This window comes from Stenella coeruleoalba (genome assembly GCF_951394435.1).
Source record: "Stenella coeruleoalba genome assembly, chromosome: 3".
In the NCBI taxonomy this organism is placed as follows: Eukaryota; Metazoa; Chordata; class Mammalia; order Artiodactyla; family Delphinidae; genus Stenella; species Stenella coeruleoalba.
Genome location: NC_137148.1, coordinates 150,446,377 through 150,462,721, shown reverse-complemented (window position 1 = coordinate 150,462,721; position 16,345 = coordinate 150,446,377). Strand labels below are relative to the sequence as shown.

The 16,345-nt window shown below is 50.5% G+C and overlaps 1 protein-coding gene across 1 annotated transcript; it reads right to left on the bottom strand.

Annotated features, from left to right (window-relative positions):
• Positions 1-1,194: 1,194 nt before the first annotated feature.
• Positions 1,195-2,665, bottom strand: CPLX2 (complexin 2; the record flags this gene model as incomplete). Its single annotated transcript, XM_079917857.1, has 3 exons — positions 1,195-1,560; positions 2,320-2,495; positions 2,635-2,665. 3 exons carry the CDS (start codon positions 2,663-2,665, stop codon positions 1,363-1,365), a joined length of 405 nt encoding a protein of 134 aa, XP_079773983.1. The 3' UTR covers positions 1,195-1,362.
• Between the last annotated feature and the right edge of the window lie 13,680 nt (positions 2,666-16,345).

Here is a 16,345-nt window from a genome sequence, read left to right as displayed (position 1 = left end):
CCACCTCAAACAAGCATACATACACAAGGCTGCCTAACATACATCACACAGGGATGTTGACTAACACACACACACACAATCTCAAGACACTCTAATCATAGGCTTATATGTATAATCTCTGGGCATACAATTGCTGATGCAGTCTCTGCCATGTACATTCACGCATGCCTGGACAAACACTTTCCTCTCTCATTTGCTCCATGGCTTCCCAGTTCTCACACAGCTTACTGAGAAGGAGGCCTTGACAATTCGGGGTGGGGGGAACAAATGCCAGTCTCACACATCCCAGAGGAGAGTTTGTTCTTGGCCAATAAGATGAAAGAACAGATGCCCTCTGTCAACTGGGGACTGGCTTTTCCCAAAAAGTTTGGGGCTTTGGCCAGGAAGGGTCCTCCTGTGGACCGTGGGGCCCTGGAAGCACATGAACAGGATGAGGTGAGGAAGAGGGGTGGATAAGAAGGGGGGCAGCCTGGCTGCACCAATGGGGGAGTCCCATGGCATGGGCCATCGCTGCCCAATGGCTCCAAGTATTTTCTGGGGGGCCTGGGCAGCCCCTTGGCTGGGCAAGCCGGGCCCAGCCTGGCAGTGGGGCTCCAGGACCTAAGTGGAGTGGGGGGAAGAAACAAGGGGCTGCCTTACCCTGGGGCCCCTCCATAGATGAGTTAAAGTCCACAGAGGATCCATTTGGAGGGACTGGCTTGGCAGGGGCTAGGCCTCTTCAGGTGGGGGTTGGGAGAGGAATGCTCCTAGACTGGGTGTCATCAGAGGGAGGAAAGAAGGAGAGCCCCAGCCTCCTGCCCAGACCCAGGCCTGGCCAGAACAGAACAGGCCAGCCTCAGGCTAGGCCCTAACAGGACAGACTTACCCTGACTCCCTTCCTCAGAGCCAGGCCACTCAATGCCCCTGCCCTGACCTGGAGGCCCACTGGGGTTTAGAGGCCAAAGGTCAGCATGCTGGGCAGGGCTGGAATGTGTCATTACTTTGGCTGGCTGGGGACAGTGGTCCTCCTGGCAGTGGGGTGCATGAAGGAATGTATGGGGATTACCACACCAGCACAGACCTTAGGCTTCTGGAGGGGGCCCCCCAGTGCTTCCTGTACTGGGTTCAATACCCACTGCTGGAGAAAAGCTGTCTTCTTCTTGTCAAGCAACTTGGGAGTGAGGTGGAGGCTGGATACCCTGGGATGAAGGGAGTGTGAAGAGTGCTGAGGGGGAGGAGCCCCTGGCCAGCGAAGGGGGACAGAGGCCAACTGAGGTTTTCCCCTTCAGAACTGAGACTTAAATGAATAAAAAGAAAAGAAAGAACCAAAAAAAAAAAAAAAAAAAAGTAACAAGTGGAGTGGGGATGTGGTGGGAGGGCCGGTTACTTCTTGAACATGTCCTGCAGTGGCCCGGGCAGGTATTTGAGCACCGTGTCCAGGATGCTCTCCTCCTCCTCCTCCTCCTCGTCCCCGCAGCCTGCCGGGATGGCCTTCTTGGGCCGGGTCAGGCTCCCTTCGCAGGGCTGCTCCAGGGCTGCTTTCTCCTCAGCCTCCTTCTCCTCCTTCTTCTTCAGCCCATACTGGGGAGGGGAAGGGTGGAGAGGAGCATGAACAGGGCAAGGAGAGAGCTGGATCTCAAGGTCATGCACATGTGGCTGAGGCAGCTCATGGGAACTCCCTGTGAGCCCATGGGTCCTTTCATCTATAAAATGGGGATAAGGGCACATTCCTTGTGGGATTGTGCTTGCCTTCAGTTGGTATTTAATAAAAGAGAGATGGTGCCTGGGGTTTCCTTTAAAATTAATACCTGCCCACATAATTTCTTTGCTCTTTTGAAATCCTCCAAGATCTGAAAACTGAATGTTCTCCCACAGGCTTTGGGCCCAATTTTGGTGACAAAACTTGACTGGAATTGATGGAAGCCTACTCATACCCTGGATTTATCGCAGTATGAGCAGACAAGTATTGAGCTGTTTGGCATAGGGTGGCAGCTGCAAACTCACTGGGAGTGACACATAACAGTGCTCAGGGCGCTATAGTACTTTCCCAAAATCCCCAAATTCTGGGCTCCAAACTTGTTTGGTCTCCAGGATTTTGGGTACAAGGTTGTGGACCTGTAGCAGCAAACGTTAGGGAGCACTTACTATATCCACTACCTTTTTTAATCCCCAGAACGGTCCTTGAGGGAGGTGTTCCTTGACACGCATTTTTCTGATGAAAAGAGTGAGACTCAGAGAGAACTAGGTCTAAGGTGAGAGCTGGGATTCAAGGGAGCCCGAGGTTTTGGGAGACCCTTTTAACCCCTTGCATTCCAGGATGGGCAAGAGGGTGGTGCTGACCTTGTCTCGTATCTGCTGCCGGACCTTCTCACGCTCGGCCTCCATGCGTGCGTGCTTGGCCTTGCGCTCCTCTTCTTGCTGCCGAAGTGCCTCCTGCCGCTCCTCCTCCTTCTTCTGTGCATCAGGGTCCTTCTCCTCCTCTCCGCCCAGCATCTTCCCCATGTCCTTGGTGGCCCCTGTGGGGGATGGGTTGGGGAGGGAGAGGACAGGGTCATAGAGGCAAGCCTGGGCATGGGGGGGGCCTGGTGTGCTGAGGCCCCTCCCACCTGGGTCTGGATTGGGTAGCGGGCATGGGGTGCAGGGCTAGGGCCTCACCTCCAAGGGCCTGCTTCATGACGAAGTCCATGCCTACAACTCTGTTTAATGTGCCCTAGCCAGCAGCCAAATTTGCATGCAGCACTTCAGGCAGGCCTGGCTTGGGGAGATGTGGCAACCTGTCAAAAGAAGAGTTGGGGGTTAGACGGGAGAAGCTTCTGCACAGGCAGGGCAGTGGAGTTGGACAAACGACCGGTCACCCTGGTTCAGGCATCAGGTACCATCAGCCAGAGGCCAAGACCCAGTGCCTGGTATCGCATGGAAAGGGATGGAAAAGGGCTGTTTCCTGAGCACTTGCTATGTGCCAGGCACATGTGTGCTGCCAAATGGCTTCTGATCCCTATTTTAAAATTTTCATCTTGACCATGTTGCTTTAATTTGATCGAAGCCAGGCATGTTGGAAAAAGCCCAGAATTTGGACAGAGGCAGAGCTGGGTTCTAATGCCACCCTAACTCCTTATTTGCCATGGGAATTCCACGCAAGTTATCCAATCTCCTTGAGCCCCCGTTTCCTCCTCTATGAGATAGAGATGGCTGTGCCTCCTTTCTCAGGGATACTGTGGAGACTGGAGAGAATTCCAGCCTGGACCACTGCATCAAGCCCTAGAAGGAGTGAGCTTGCGCTCAGGGCCCCAGCAAATAAGAGGTAGGTGAAAAATTGAGAACAGCCAGCTTACATGAACATATCCAGACTTCTGAAATTAGACAAATGGAGAAATAAGTTATTTTCATTGCATAAAACATGTAAGTTTTATAGCTTAATATTGATTTTTATTTTGAATTACACAGAGGGGGTTGGAGACACAATAATCTTCTTGGGGCTAAGGGCCTTTAAATTACCAAGCACTGGGCCTCATAACCACTCAGCTTATGTTTGTCCTCATTTCCCTCTCCCTAAATCACCGACTTTCAGTTTTTATTATTATTTTTTTGCCTCAGAAGATTTTCTCCAAATAAAATCTTAATGGGAATCTCAATATGCAAAATACATAAAAATGGAACTGTTCCAACCATAGTGGGAGGGGAAGGGTAGCGGGCCTGGAGCCTCCCTCTATACTTGGCCTCTTTCTTACTCCGTTCTTCTAGCATCCCTGAGAATTTGAACCCAGATGCTCTAACTCTTAGAGACTTCCTTTTTATTTTAACCATTCAGTTTCACTGGTGCTTTCATAGGCAAAACTACCGCAAATCCTTTTTCAAGCATGGAGGGGGATATCCATGGGGATGGGGATCTAACAGCCAAAGTGCCATGTACCTTGATGGTCAAATTGGGCCAGGCCTACTCCCCCAGGACTTTCATTCTACATAGACTTGGGGTCTTTTTGATTTGCTAGGAGGATAAAGGGGTCCTGGGAAATGGTGGCAGAGGAGTCAGGCTGGATATTGCAACCAAGTTGAGTTCAAGGTCACTGGCTGTTTATTGATGATGGATTTTCCTCATTTCTTTCAAAATGAGAAAACATATTGGCAGACTGAGATCTTTTCATACCATGGGGCCTGAGAGTTTGAGGACTTCCACGTGATCAGATCACCTGATAGGTTGTTTTCAGGAAAGTCATGATGGAGTAGAAAACCATCCACAGGGACTTTGGTATCAGTCACACCTGGTTTGAAATCTTGGCCCCCCCCAACCCTCACTGTCTGTGGCTCCCTGGGAAAGCTTCAGTTTGCTCCCTGCAAAATGAGGGAGTATTAAGTCTACCCTGTGCTGATGTATGAAGGGGAAGAGAAGATACTGGTCAGGTGCCTGGTGTGTAGCAGGTGCTAGTTAATGTCAGCTATTGCTGATTGCATGTTTATGAGGACATGCCAGAAAGGAACAGGGTTTCCAGGAAATGCAGAAGGACCCACCCTGATCTAGAATTCTGAGTTTGAAGGTGGCTCAGCTCAGTCAATCAAGATATTTTCATTTGACTAAAAACATTGTAAAGAGACGGCATTTCTAAGAACAGGAAAAGAATAATAACCAAATGATTTCAGGAACTCTTGGGTTCCCCCTCTGTGTTTACATTTAGCTCAAGGAATTGCCAGGTGGTTGTGGAGGACGCAGGACTCTAATTTGAGATGTTTCAAATTGGTCCACAGGGCACCTAACTTGCTGCTCTGGCAAGCATCTCTCCTGAACCAGATGATCTTCTGGGCCCTTTTCCCAGCTCTTCTTCTGAAGCAGTTCTGCAGCATTTGAACTGCTAGCCACCCCACTGTATCCTCCAACCTCTCTCCTTTCTTGCTTCTGTGACTCAGTTCTTTCCTCTCCCTCCTCTCCTACTGCTCCTTCTCCCCTCCCTTCCTTTGCTGCTGCTTTTCTTCCTCTTGCCTCTTCAGAAGTGTGTTCTCCAGGACTCTGACCTCAGTCCTTATCTCCTTTTCATCTCTAATATTTCCCTGGGAGAACCACCCTTTCCAGGGGCTTTATGACTGCTAACACTGATGACAGCTAGATGTCTTATCTGAGCACCAGACCCCTATATTCATTCATCCAGTAAGTATTAGTTGAGCACCTGTCATGTGTCAGGCAGTGACAGTGGGGATATAACAGTGAACATGACAGACAAAGTCCTGTGCTCGTGCAGATTACATTCTGGGAGTGTGTGTACTGTGAGTGTGTGTGTGTGAAACAGGCAATAAATAAGTCAAGAAATACACTTGCCTCCCTCTTGCCTGCCTTGCCCTGGATGTCCCACAGCACCACTCAAACTCAACATGCCGCTAGAAATCTATTTTACGTTTGGTAGTGTATATATGTCCATGCCACTCTCTCACTTTGTCACAGCTTACCCTTCCCCCTCCCCATATCCTCAACTCCATTCTCTAGTAGGTATGTGTCTTTATTCCCATCTTACCCCTAGGTTCTTCATGACCTTTTTTTTTCTTAGATTCCATATATACGTGTTAACACACGGTATCTGTTTTTCCCTTTCTGACTGACTTCACTCTGTATGACAGACTCTAGGTCCATCCACCTCACTACAAATAACTCAACTTCGTTTCTTTTTATGGCTGAGTAATATTCCATTGTATATATGTGCCACATCTTCTTTATCCATTCATCCAATGATGGACACTTAGGTTGTTTCCATCTCCTGGCTATTGTAAATAGAGCTGCAATAAAATAGATTGCTAGTGGGAAGCAGCCGCATGACATAGGGAGATCAGCTCAGTGCTTTGTGACCACCTAGAGGGGTGGGATAGGGAGGGTGGGAGGGAGGGAGACGCAAGAGGGAAGAGATATGGGAACATATGTATATGTATAACTGATTCACTTTGTTATAAAGCAGAAACTACACCCCACTGTAAAGCAGTTATACTCCAATAAAGATGTTAAAAAAAAAAAAACCTCAACATGCCACCTCTCTGTCACCAAACCACCTCCTTCTCCAGACTCCTCTGCTTCCTGTATTCATTCAGAAAACTTTGATTACCAACCCCAAGCCCCCGCATGCAAAGTAATCTACTCAAGGGATGAGTCTTCTCCATGTTTACATCCTGTCACTCCAGGTGCCTCTTACTCCCAGCCTCCTGGGATTACTTAGCCAAACTTCTTGGGTCCACCTCAAGGTCCTGCTGCTGACTCCCAGCACGGCCCTTTTAGCTGTTAAGCAATTTCTTCACCCTGTCGAGAGATTCCACTAACCAATTTCTTAAGGCCCAACCTACTCCTACCCCATCCCTCTCAGCAGGTGATTTCCGTGTCACTTTATGTAGTGTGGTACAGCGGAAGGCTTGTGAGCTCTGGTGTCAGGCACACCTGACTCAGATCCTGAATCTGCTGCTTTTTAGCTGTGTGATAGTGAGTAATTGACTTAACCTCTCTGAGTCTCATTCTTCTTTATAGAGCGAGGATTATAATACCATTTTGAAGGTTTAGAATTAATCTATGAAATGTATTTTGCATATGATGCGGGCTCAGTAAATGGTTCTTGTTATCATTACCAAAACAATTAACTCCCCTCCTAACTCCCAAGGAAGAAGTCTCCCTCCTTCCCCCTGAAGCCAATCCATCTGCCTGAGCTCCAGATTTTCCCTCTTTACACCTTCTCCTTGATCCATTTTTTACTCCCTCTTCCTCACACCTTCAATCTCTTCTCCATACGCCTCTTTTATCCCCTTCCTTCTCCAGCTCCTGCTCCGAACTCTATCTTTCTCTTAATCTCTGCCCTCTAGCTTCATGATCCAGTAGTTTCCACTTGGTGTCATCACTTCCTCACCTCCCAGTCAAACCCTCTGGCTCTGTGAGATCGGAGAGTTGCAGCCCCTGCACTGCTGCTGAAGCTGCCTTACTCAGAGTTGCCAGAGTCCTCCTAATCACCAGACCCAGGAATGTTTTCACAGCCCTCCTTCTCCTTCTCCATCCCTCTGTAGTATCAGATGCCGATGAAGACCCCTTACCTCCCTCTCACCCACCCTGCCTTTTTTCAGCCTTCTTCTTGAATTTCCTGAATGCCATATGACACAGCACTCTTGTGGTCATCATCTTACTTCTCCAATGGTCTTCTTTTTTGCTGATTCCCCCTCCCACTGCCCCTCCCTCTCCCACTGTCTACCTGGGAAATCTCACCTACCCTTATTGGTTTATGCACTTCTTCAGTCACAGACCTCTCCCTCTCCCTCTCCCCAAACCTGCACATTTAACTCTTTGCTGGATATTCTTAAATTCATTCTATCCAAAGATCAACCTCATCCTTGTCTCCCCTCCCCGCCAGCCACCTTTTCCTCCAGCATTCCTTCTTCCAATTGCCTCAGTGGAAAACTCCACAGTCAGGGAATTCTTCATTCATTCATTCACTCACACTACAAATATGCTTTGGGCATCTACTCTCTGCCAGGCATTGTTCTGAGTGCTGGGGCTGTGGCAGGGAACAAGGGAGTCATAGCATTTGTTCTCACAGCATTCAGTCAGTTGGGGAGGTAGACGCTGGGCAAAAACCACACACGGAATTGGCAAGTTATAATTGGGACGGGGTGCTGAGGAAGAAGGTCCAGAGATTATAGCTCCACAGTGTTTCCTGCATCCACACATCCCCTCTCCTATGGCTGCTAATGCCTTGGTCAGGGCCTTGAGGTTCTGAATTTTTGCATAATCTCTAACTCTGTCCCTCCCCTACCTTACATCTATCCTCCGCAAGGCTGTCCGATTAATCTTCCTAAAGGGCAGATCTGCTCATGCAAACACATCCTGCAGTGGCTCCCCATGGCCTGGTTAAACCAGCTAGAGTCCTTGTGCTGACCTTCAAGTCCTGCAGAGTCTAACATCTGCCTGCCTCACCATTCATTTCCTATCCTTTGTATGTGGCTCTTTATCAGCTATACCTCCACACATATTCCTTCCAAAAACTCCTGGGCATCTGTTCATCTGCTATTTCTACATCCTTGGAACCTCTTAACCTCATCTCTGCCAGTTCAGTTCCTGGCCCCACTACTTCCTAAGTGACCTTGAGCAAATGACTTAATCTTTTCTCATCTGCAAGATGGAGACAATAACGTCTATACCCAATGCATGTTGTAAGCATTAAATGAAATAATGCAAATGTGATCAGCCCAGCATTTGGCACATAGTAGGTGCTCAGTACATATTCGCTGTCATCGTCATCACCACCGTCATCATCAGCGGCAGCAGCAGCATTAGTTTTCAAAGGTCCACTTCATACATCACTCCTCCCATGAAAGCTCTCCTCGGTGAGATGTGATGGAGTCTTCCTCTTCTGAGACCCATGGCGCTTTCTAGGACAGCCCTGCCTGCCTCCAGCTCATGCACTCTGTCCAGCTCTGTGTCTTTCCCTTCCCAGTCACTCTGAACTCTTCCCAGGGCAGGGCTTGTATCGTGTGCTTTTCTCCTGTCCCAGCATCTACATTTCTTAGCTCATGGTAGAGCCTCAGGACGTATTTGCTGGGTTGAATTTAACGTGTGTCAGCGAGTATGTGAGAGTGTACGCGTTCAAGGTATGCTCCTGCGTGTCTAACTCTGAACTTAGGCAACGTTGTGATTCTGCGTAAGCGTGTGTGCAGGCGTGTGTGTAGATATTTTGCCATATGCCTGTAGGAGTGCTGAGATCCAGCAGGTTGCGTGCAGTTGAGGATTTTGGCCGGACCGCCAGGAGGCGCTCCTCAGCGGGTCTGCGGGAAGACTTGGTCTATCCCAGCACGGGAAGGGTGGTGGTGGTGGTGGTGGTAGTGGGGACGTTAGGCTGGGGGAGGGGACACACGGAGGGGTGGGGGAGGGATGCTGCTGCAGCACCAGGTTTCCTTGCCTTCAGCGTGCCCGGGATGCTCCTCCAGCTTCCCCTCTCAGGCTCCCTCCTAACCCATCCTAACCCGAAGGCAGCTGAGGCACCTCCTCAGGCTTGGCCATCAGAGCCCCAGGAGGTTTTCAGGACTGGACTCCACCATCTGACAAGCAGACTCGGGCACCTGCAGGGTTTGTCCTTGTGGCTGTTTATCTGTTGTCTTTTTTTTAAATAGCTCATGTCCAGGCCATATTCACTGCAAGTCAGTTCAACACTCATTTGCCTTTTGAGGGGGACCCTACGCTAATGGCGGTGCAGTGACAGGGGATGTCCCTCTACTCCCCCGCCCCATGCCTCTAGAAGGGAGAAGCACTTGGGGAGGGAAAGGAGCAGTGGAGGATGGGAGTGGGTAAGGGACTGGCTCCTGCAGAAAAGCGGAAGCGGCGGGGGGTTCGTATTCTCCCGGCAGAAGAGGGGGACAGGAATCCTGGTGTCCCTCTATCGGTCCCCCACCGAGATCAACGTAGCCGGCAGTTCTGCCTCGAGCTCACGTTTGGCCACTGAGAGCACCCCTCCCCCCCAACACTTAGAGCTCCAACCTCAAGACCTGGCCTGGTCTCAAACTTTGCTGAGGGAGGGGGCAGAGTGGGGCCGGCGAGGGCGAAGAACTGATCGTTCCTAATGACCCCAGGCAGCTGACAGGTGCAGCCCAAACCTCCGCTCCTCCTCCTTCCATGACAAATAGAGTCCTCTTCGTCCCCCACCCGCAGTCAACGTTTAGGTTCTCCTCCCCTGCACCTTCGGTTTGTCCGCCCCACTCCCGCCGCCCTCTGACTCACTCCGGTACCCGAACTGTACCCCTCAGGGGCGGCTTCCTCTCCCTAGGCGAAGAGGGCCCTGGCGGGCTCCAGATTAACCACAACCTGAAGTAGCTTAGATCGACGTCCCCCCATCCCTACCCCAAGAGCTCGAAGTTGTTCTCTAGGTTCAGACTTGAGTCTCCCGCCGCCCTCGGGGCGGTCCTGGCTCCCCGGGAGCCGGGCAGCTTCGGGCTTCTGCCCGAGGGTCTCCATCTCGGGGCCCCACCCCTCCTTCCCAGTTGGCTCCCGCTTCACTCCCTTCCCTCCGCCTGCTCGCTTCCCCCTTGCGGGGAGCTGTCCTTTCAGCACCACGGCGAGCGCGCCCTGGAGCGTCCCTGCTGCCGCCGCGCAGCCTCCCTTTCTCGCGCCCGGGCAGTCTTGGGGAGCTGTGCCCCCGAAAACCATACCCTGCAGCTTCCCGGGCTGCGCTGCGGCCTGGAGGCGAGAGCCCAGACCCTGTTGCCCACAGCCCGGCTCCGCCCTCCCGGCCCGTGGCCAGCACCGACCTGGAGGTCCTCGCAACCGTCTGAGCCACTGCAGGGCTCCGGCCGAACTCAACGAGGCGGTTCCTTCTGCTATTCCAGCTCCCGCTGCCGCCTCGTGCAACTCCGCCCGGTGAGCTGGGGCCGCGGCTATTGCTTCGGGCGGCTGCCGGAGGCGCCCTCCAATCGCGCCCGTCAGCCAGACCCTGACGTGCTACCTCTCCCTTTCCAGATGGGAAATTCAAATCTCTCTCTCTCTCTCTCTCTCTCTCTCTCTCTCTGTCTCTCTCTCTCTCTCTGTCTCTCCCTCCCTCCCCCTCCCTCCCCCCTCTCCTCTTCCTCCTCCTTTCTCCCCCTCTCTCTCCTCCCTCCCCCCTCCCTTTCTCCGTCTCTCCCTCCCTCCCTGTTTCCCTCTCTCCCTCTTCCGCCTCCCCCCTCCGTTTCCCTTTCCCTTTCTCTCTCCTTTCCCCTCTCTTAAAAAAAAAAAAAATCTCCACTCCCTTTCCTCCTCCACCTTTTCTTGTATCTTCTCCTCCAGACATCCACAGCAATCCCCCCTGCAGCTGCGTATCCTGGCCACAGCTCTTAGGACCACAAGCTTGCTGCTTCAATGTTCTGAGGGGCAGTGCGGGTCAGGGGATGGAGGGAAGGTTTTTTTTTTTTTTTTAAAGCAGAAATACAAGATCGCCTGCTCAGGAAAGCCCACTTTGATTCCTCCAGGCAGAACTGGTCACACTATCCTCAGAGGTCCTGCCACCCCCAGGCACACCCCTGTTTCAGGGTCCCCTTTTCCTCTGTTTGCATGCCTCTTGCCTGTGAGCTCCTACAGGATGACAAGACCACCGTCAGATCATCTTTGCAGCCCCTCAGTATCCTGTCCTTCCGCATGAGCACTCAGAAAACATTGATGCGTCATGTGGGCAAGGCCTCCATAGGGGTTCGGGAACATTCCACGTGGACCCAGAGGGAGGAGACTGCTGCAAAATTGCTGTAGACCTTGGGCAAGTCACTTGCTAGGCCCTTCTAGATCTGATATCCTGTGAAGAATAAGGAATTCTTTGGCAAAACCTATTCTAGAAGGCCATTTTTTCTGTCCTTTGCCCTGGGAAGAAAGGGGACCACCAAGAGGCAGGGCAACATCTGTCCCTCACCCCGGCCTTTCCTCCTCTGCTTACACTCATTTTTCATTTTATGACTCTCTCCTAATGAGCCTTTCCATTCTGATTGCCATCTTCTTGGCTCTAAAATGCTTCCTTTAATCCAGCCCAATGTGTAGGAAAATGGCTTCAGAGAGGAGGAGCCTTGCACCAGGCCTTTGAAAGATTTGCAGGAGTTTATGCATCAATCAGGGGTTATGTCAGAGTGGAGATGACTCCTGCTTCTGTAAGGCAATGGCTTCCTTCCAAGAAGGGAGCGGCAAGAGCTGCAGAAGGACAGGATCTGGGAAAGGAAGGAGGCATGATTTTATTCCAACAAGGGGGGACTATTCCTTTATACATTTTCACAGCAGAGGCCTCAAAATGGGGGACTCCCCACAAATCAGAAGTCATTGGTGGACCGACCTTCCTCATCTAGAGAGTCACCTTCTGAAGCTCATCTCTGTTTTCCCCTTACAGGCTGTGGGGCTGGGTGTAGGGGAGTCCCTCCCTTTATGGCTGAGTTTTCTCTTCTGTGTTGTGTTGGCCTGTCAGCTCATTTTTAATTTTTCTTCCCTTTCCAGAGGCAGACACTAATGGAAGGGGCAGAGGGGAGGCTGTTTGATTAGAGTGACTTAGAATTGCCACTAATGCCTGAGGGGAGTTCTGGGAAGGGAGATCTGACATCCCGTCATTTCAAGAGCCATAGTCCGCCTCTTTCCTCCTCCCTCCTCTTCCCTGTTCTCCTAGAACAGAAGCTCAGTGAGTGGGACCTGGCTGGCAGCACTCTAGTTACAATTGGGGTTTTTCCACAATGGGCATTGCCTTTGACACGGATGTTGACTAAGCTGGGCTAAAAATCCAACTTAGCCTTCAGAAAAATACTAAGCTCAGTTCTGGACACAACACTGTAAGATGGACTTTAGTAGGCTCAAGTACGGTTAGAAAAGAAGGAAGTGGTTGGGTGGTGGGTGTCTGGAAATCAGGTTCAATGAGGGATGGTGGAAGGATTTAAGGCTGTTTTACCTGGAGTAGAGAATGCTGAAGGGGGATTAGCCCTTGAAGGACTGACAAGTCTTGTTCAGTTTGTAATTCCAGCACTTAGCCTGGTGCCTGATAAAGCAGGAGCTAAAGAATGCTTGTGGAATGAATAAATGACCATTGCCAGGAAAGAAAAGGACTACTGTTTTTACTAGTGTTGAAGACAGAATTGGGGCAATGGAGGAAAGGTAAAGGAAGGCAGACAGAAGCTCTGAGAGGAAGAACCTTCTACCGGCTGGAGCTGTCCAACCATAGCACGGACTGCCTCATGTGAGGTGCTGAGTTCCCTACCCCTGGAAGATGGCAGTTGGGCAGTAAGTGACAGCTAAAGCACCCTTTGAACCCCAGTTTCTATGAGCCTATTAAGAACTGCATGAGCTGACATGAGTCATGTCTAGCTGCAGAAAATCTTCCTGGTGAACAAAAGGACAGCTCAGTCATGTTTTGGTGGCTTTATCCTTTGAACAATTAGGGGATGACATGAGCCACTGATGCTTCCTGTCAAAAAAAGGTAGTGAAAAGATGAATACTTGTTCCTGTTCAGTGTTACCAGCCTGGACATGGTTCCCAAATACTGCTTTATAACTACAGAAATGTTGCTAAATATTATAAACATTTCTTACTGATTATAATATGACGAATCATACAACTCTCAGGCCCCCATTGTGTCTCAGGTGCTCACTTTGGTGCTTTGCATAAATTACATTCTCTCCTTTAGTTCACATAAACCCCTATTTTCAAGATGGGGAAGACAAGGCCCAGGGAGATACAGTGAGTCTTTGGCAGATCCAAGATTCCAGCCCATGCCTGCATGACACTGAGCTCTGGGGTCCTTCCACCAGGCTGGGCTGCTTCTCTTCTGACACATCCCACAGCCTATGGAAATGTAATTTTTGCTCTGCCGATATTTTTTTTTTTACATTGACATTTATCATCTTCCCTGTTCTCTAGTTTCTCACTTAAAAAAAAACCTGCCATGAATTCACACTCAGATTGGGGTCTTCATGTCATGTGGGTTGTCAGTATTTCCTTCGTCTCCTGCATCTCTAATCCAGCCTGCTGCAAGTCGCCACCCTCCACGCTGAGCCCTGGCCCTTGCAGACCCTGCTTTGTAGACAGCTTCTAAGAGACACCTGGTAAGATCTGAATGCGGCTCTGCTTACGGTGTCTTACCCTGGCTGGCGCTGAATTTCCACCTTTATTGATGAGCCCTGTGGGCTGGGGCCGGGGGCCAGATTTTTAAAATGATACACACATGCCTTGAAGGTTCACTAACAAGCCAATCAAGAGAGCTAATGTCAGTACTTTGTGTGAGGATTGAGGAAGGGTGTGTGAGGAATGACAGCTGTCACAGACTATAAATGTGATCAGTGAGCATGGCTCTTGTCCAAAGGTCAACCCATTTCTTCCCCGCAGCCGCCTCCGTCCAAAGGGCACGCTGGCTGCCATGTGGGAGATGAGGAAGAGCTCGCTGGCTGGCCCTGACCTCAACTAGGAGTTGAGCCGGTCAGTGCATAGAGACATCTGAATGCTCCAGATGCTGACTCCACATCCTGTCATTCTAGCTTGAGCCTGCAGGGGCAGAGCTGGTCTTGGTTTGTGGGGGTGGCCGTGTACCAGAGGCAGAAAGAGAACTATGGGGGTGGTGCAGAGGGAAGGGCTCTAGGTCACCTTGCTCATCTGACGAGTGCCTCCCCTCTTGTCACTAACAAGGCTATGGTACCATCACTGTCAGGTTGTGAGGTCAGGGTCCCAGTCTGTCTCCTTCAACATGCGGTGACACGGCGTGAAGGCAAGCCACTGGTGTGCAAAGGTGACTTTGTGTGTGTGTGCCCACCTCTGGGGGCCGTGCAGGTGGGAGCGGGCAGCATCCATGTGGAGGGATACAGGTTCTAGTAGGGCAAGCGTGGGTTTGACACCATGTGACTCTCAGTGTGCGGTGGTGTATCCCTCCCGATATGAAGTGACTCTGGTGTGAGAGTGTTATTGGGTGTAGAGCTAAGTAGGTTGCAGTTACAGTGGAATATGTTAATGGCATTGCGTGCTGGTTGGGGTGTAAGGCATGGGTACTAGATGCAGCTCTGCAGGTTGTACAGCCACAGAGGGTGCCATTTACTTAGACTGTGTCAGATGCAAAAGTTCTGGGGACATATCACCATTTCTGTGCAATGGTGCATGTCCTAAGTGTTGCTGTCCATGAGAGATGACGCATAGTGTGTTAGCATCAATTTGAAATGCTGCCATCATTGGTGGTAAGGGTGCAGGTGTAAATGTATCACAATGGGCTGGCACATGTGTCACTGTCATTGTGTGGGGCAGAAGGGGTTTGTATGTGCAGCCAGGAATGTGTCATCACCACTGTGCAGACATACAGGCTAAATGTATCGCCAAGAGTTACTGATCCTTTCTTTTCCATTCTCCCCCCGCTCCCACCGCCAGAGAACTGCTTGGTAACCCAACCTGCCCCATCTGGGAAGCTGGAGAACTTTGGATTCTCCATTCTCCACTTTTGTTTTCAGAAAGAGGGTCGCACGTTCCTCATCTGAATCCTGACTCATCGGTGGTACATGGAGTGGGTGTGGGAACCTCCTGAGGAAACCCTCTCTATTCCAGACCCTGTCCCCAACTCAGAGCCCCTCCCCAGCCCAGCATCTGCCTACAAGCTCCTTAGAGGTCCTCTGCTACCCTTCATCTCATCCCTACCCTCCAACATCCAAGCACTCATTAGCATGTCAAGGCAGTCTTCTTTCAGCCCACACACTGTACCCAGGGACATCCCCACACAGTTAACTCCCTCTCAGCCTGAGTTTTCCTGAAACCTTACATTTTCATGTCTGCCAAACCAGTCTGCATTTCCCCTACCATCCAACACAGGCACGGGGAGGATGTTTTGGGGATAACTCCTTCCTCCCTTGCCACTGGTTCTTTTTCGAGCTCTCTGCTGTGATTTCTGCCTCCCCTCCTCCAACCTCAGCCCTTCCAACTCTCCAGGACATGGTTGGATCTCCCTGTCCATCCGGAATTCCTCCTGATGACCCCAGATGCTCATGTCACCCCAGAGCCAGCCAATGCACCTCACCAAGCCTCTTCATTTGAGTCCTAGCACTGGACTTGCTCAGGCAAATCGGTGCAGCATCAACGTTTGCTCTGTGCCTTCAGGAAGTCCCCCTTCTAGAATGTCCCTCCAACCTCATGACACTTGGTCTCTTTTCCCCTCCCCCATGTGAAACCCTTGCTCAGAAAGATAGTCTCTACACCTTGGAATCTTGTCCTTAGGCATGTGGAAACAGAATAAGAGTCCCAGAATGCTAGACTCATAAGCAAAAGGCCATTTTAGAATCACATTTAGAATCACAGAATCTAGAATGACAGGCTCTCTAAACACTGTATGTTCAAGAATGGCCCCCTCCTACTCAGATCCACTGCGGTTTGGGGGGACATGTTAAAAACATTGCAGACTCTTGGGGCTCATCCTGCGTGGATAGACCAAAATCTTGGAGATGGGAGCCCAGAAATTTGCATTGGTTACCAAGACCCCAGGTGTTTTGGATACACCCACTAGTTGAAAAACCCTTGTCTTGGGTCAATAGAATCTGAGAAACATAGGACCCTGGTCTTGTAGGAAAAAATACTTAATCATGGAATCATATAATATTTTAGGACTAATAGAAGCTTAGATGCAACTAATTCCACACATTCCCTCACAACTTTAGAATCTTAAATCCTGTGAATCTTAATGTCTAGAATTGTGGAGTTAGAAGAGAACCTGCCGTGTAATCTTGTTCCTATTCTAGGAAGAACTTTTCTTTTTTGGTCTCGCCGCACCTTTTGGAATGGAAGGCTTTTTCCCTTGTCCCTTGCAGGGCTGCCTCCATGGTGTTGCCTACATTTGTGAAGATAAATGTTCTTTCCATCTCAGTGCAAAGGTAGCTAGCAGAACCCCTGCATTTATGGAGCAAGAGAGCTGG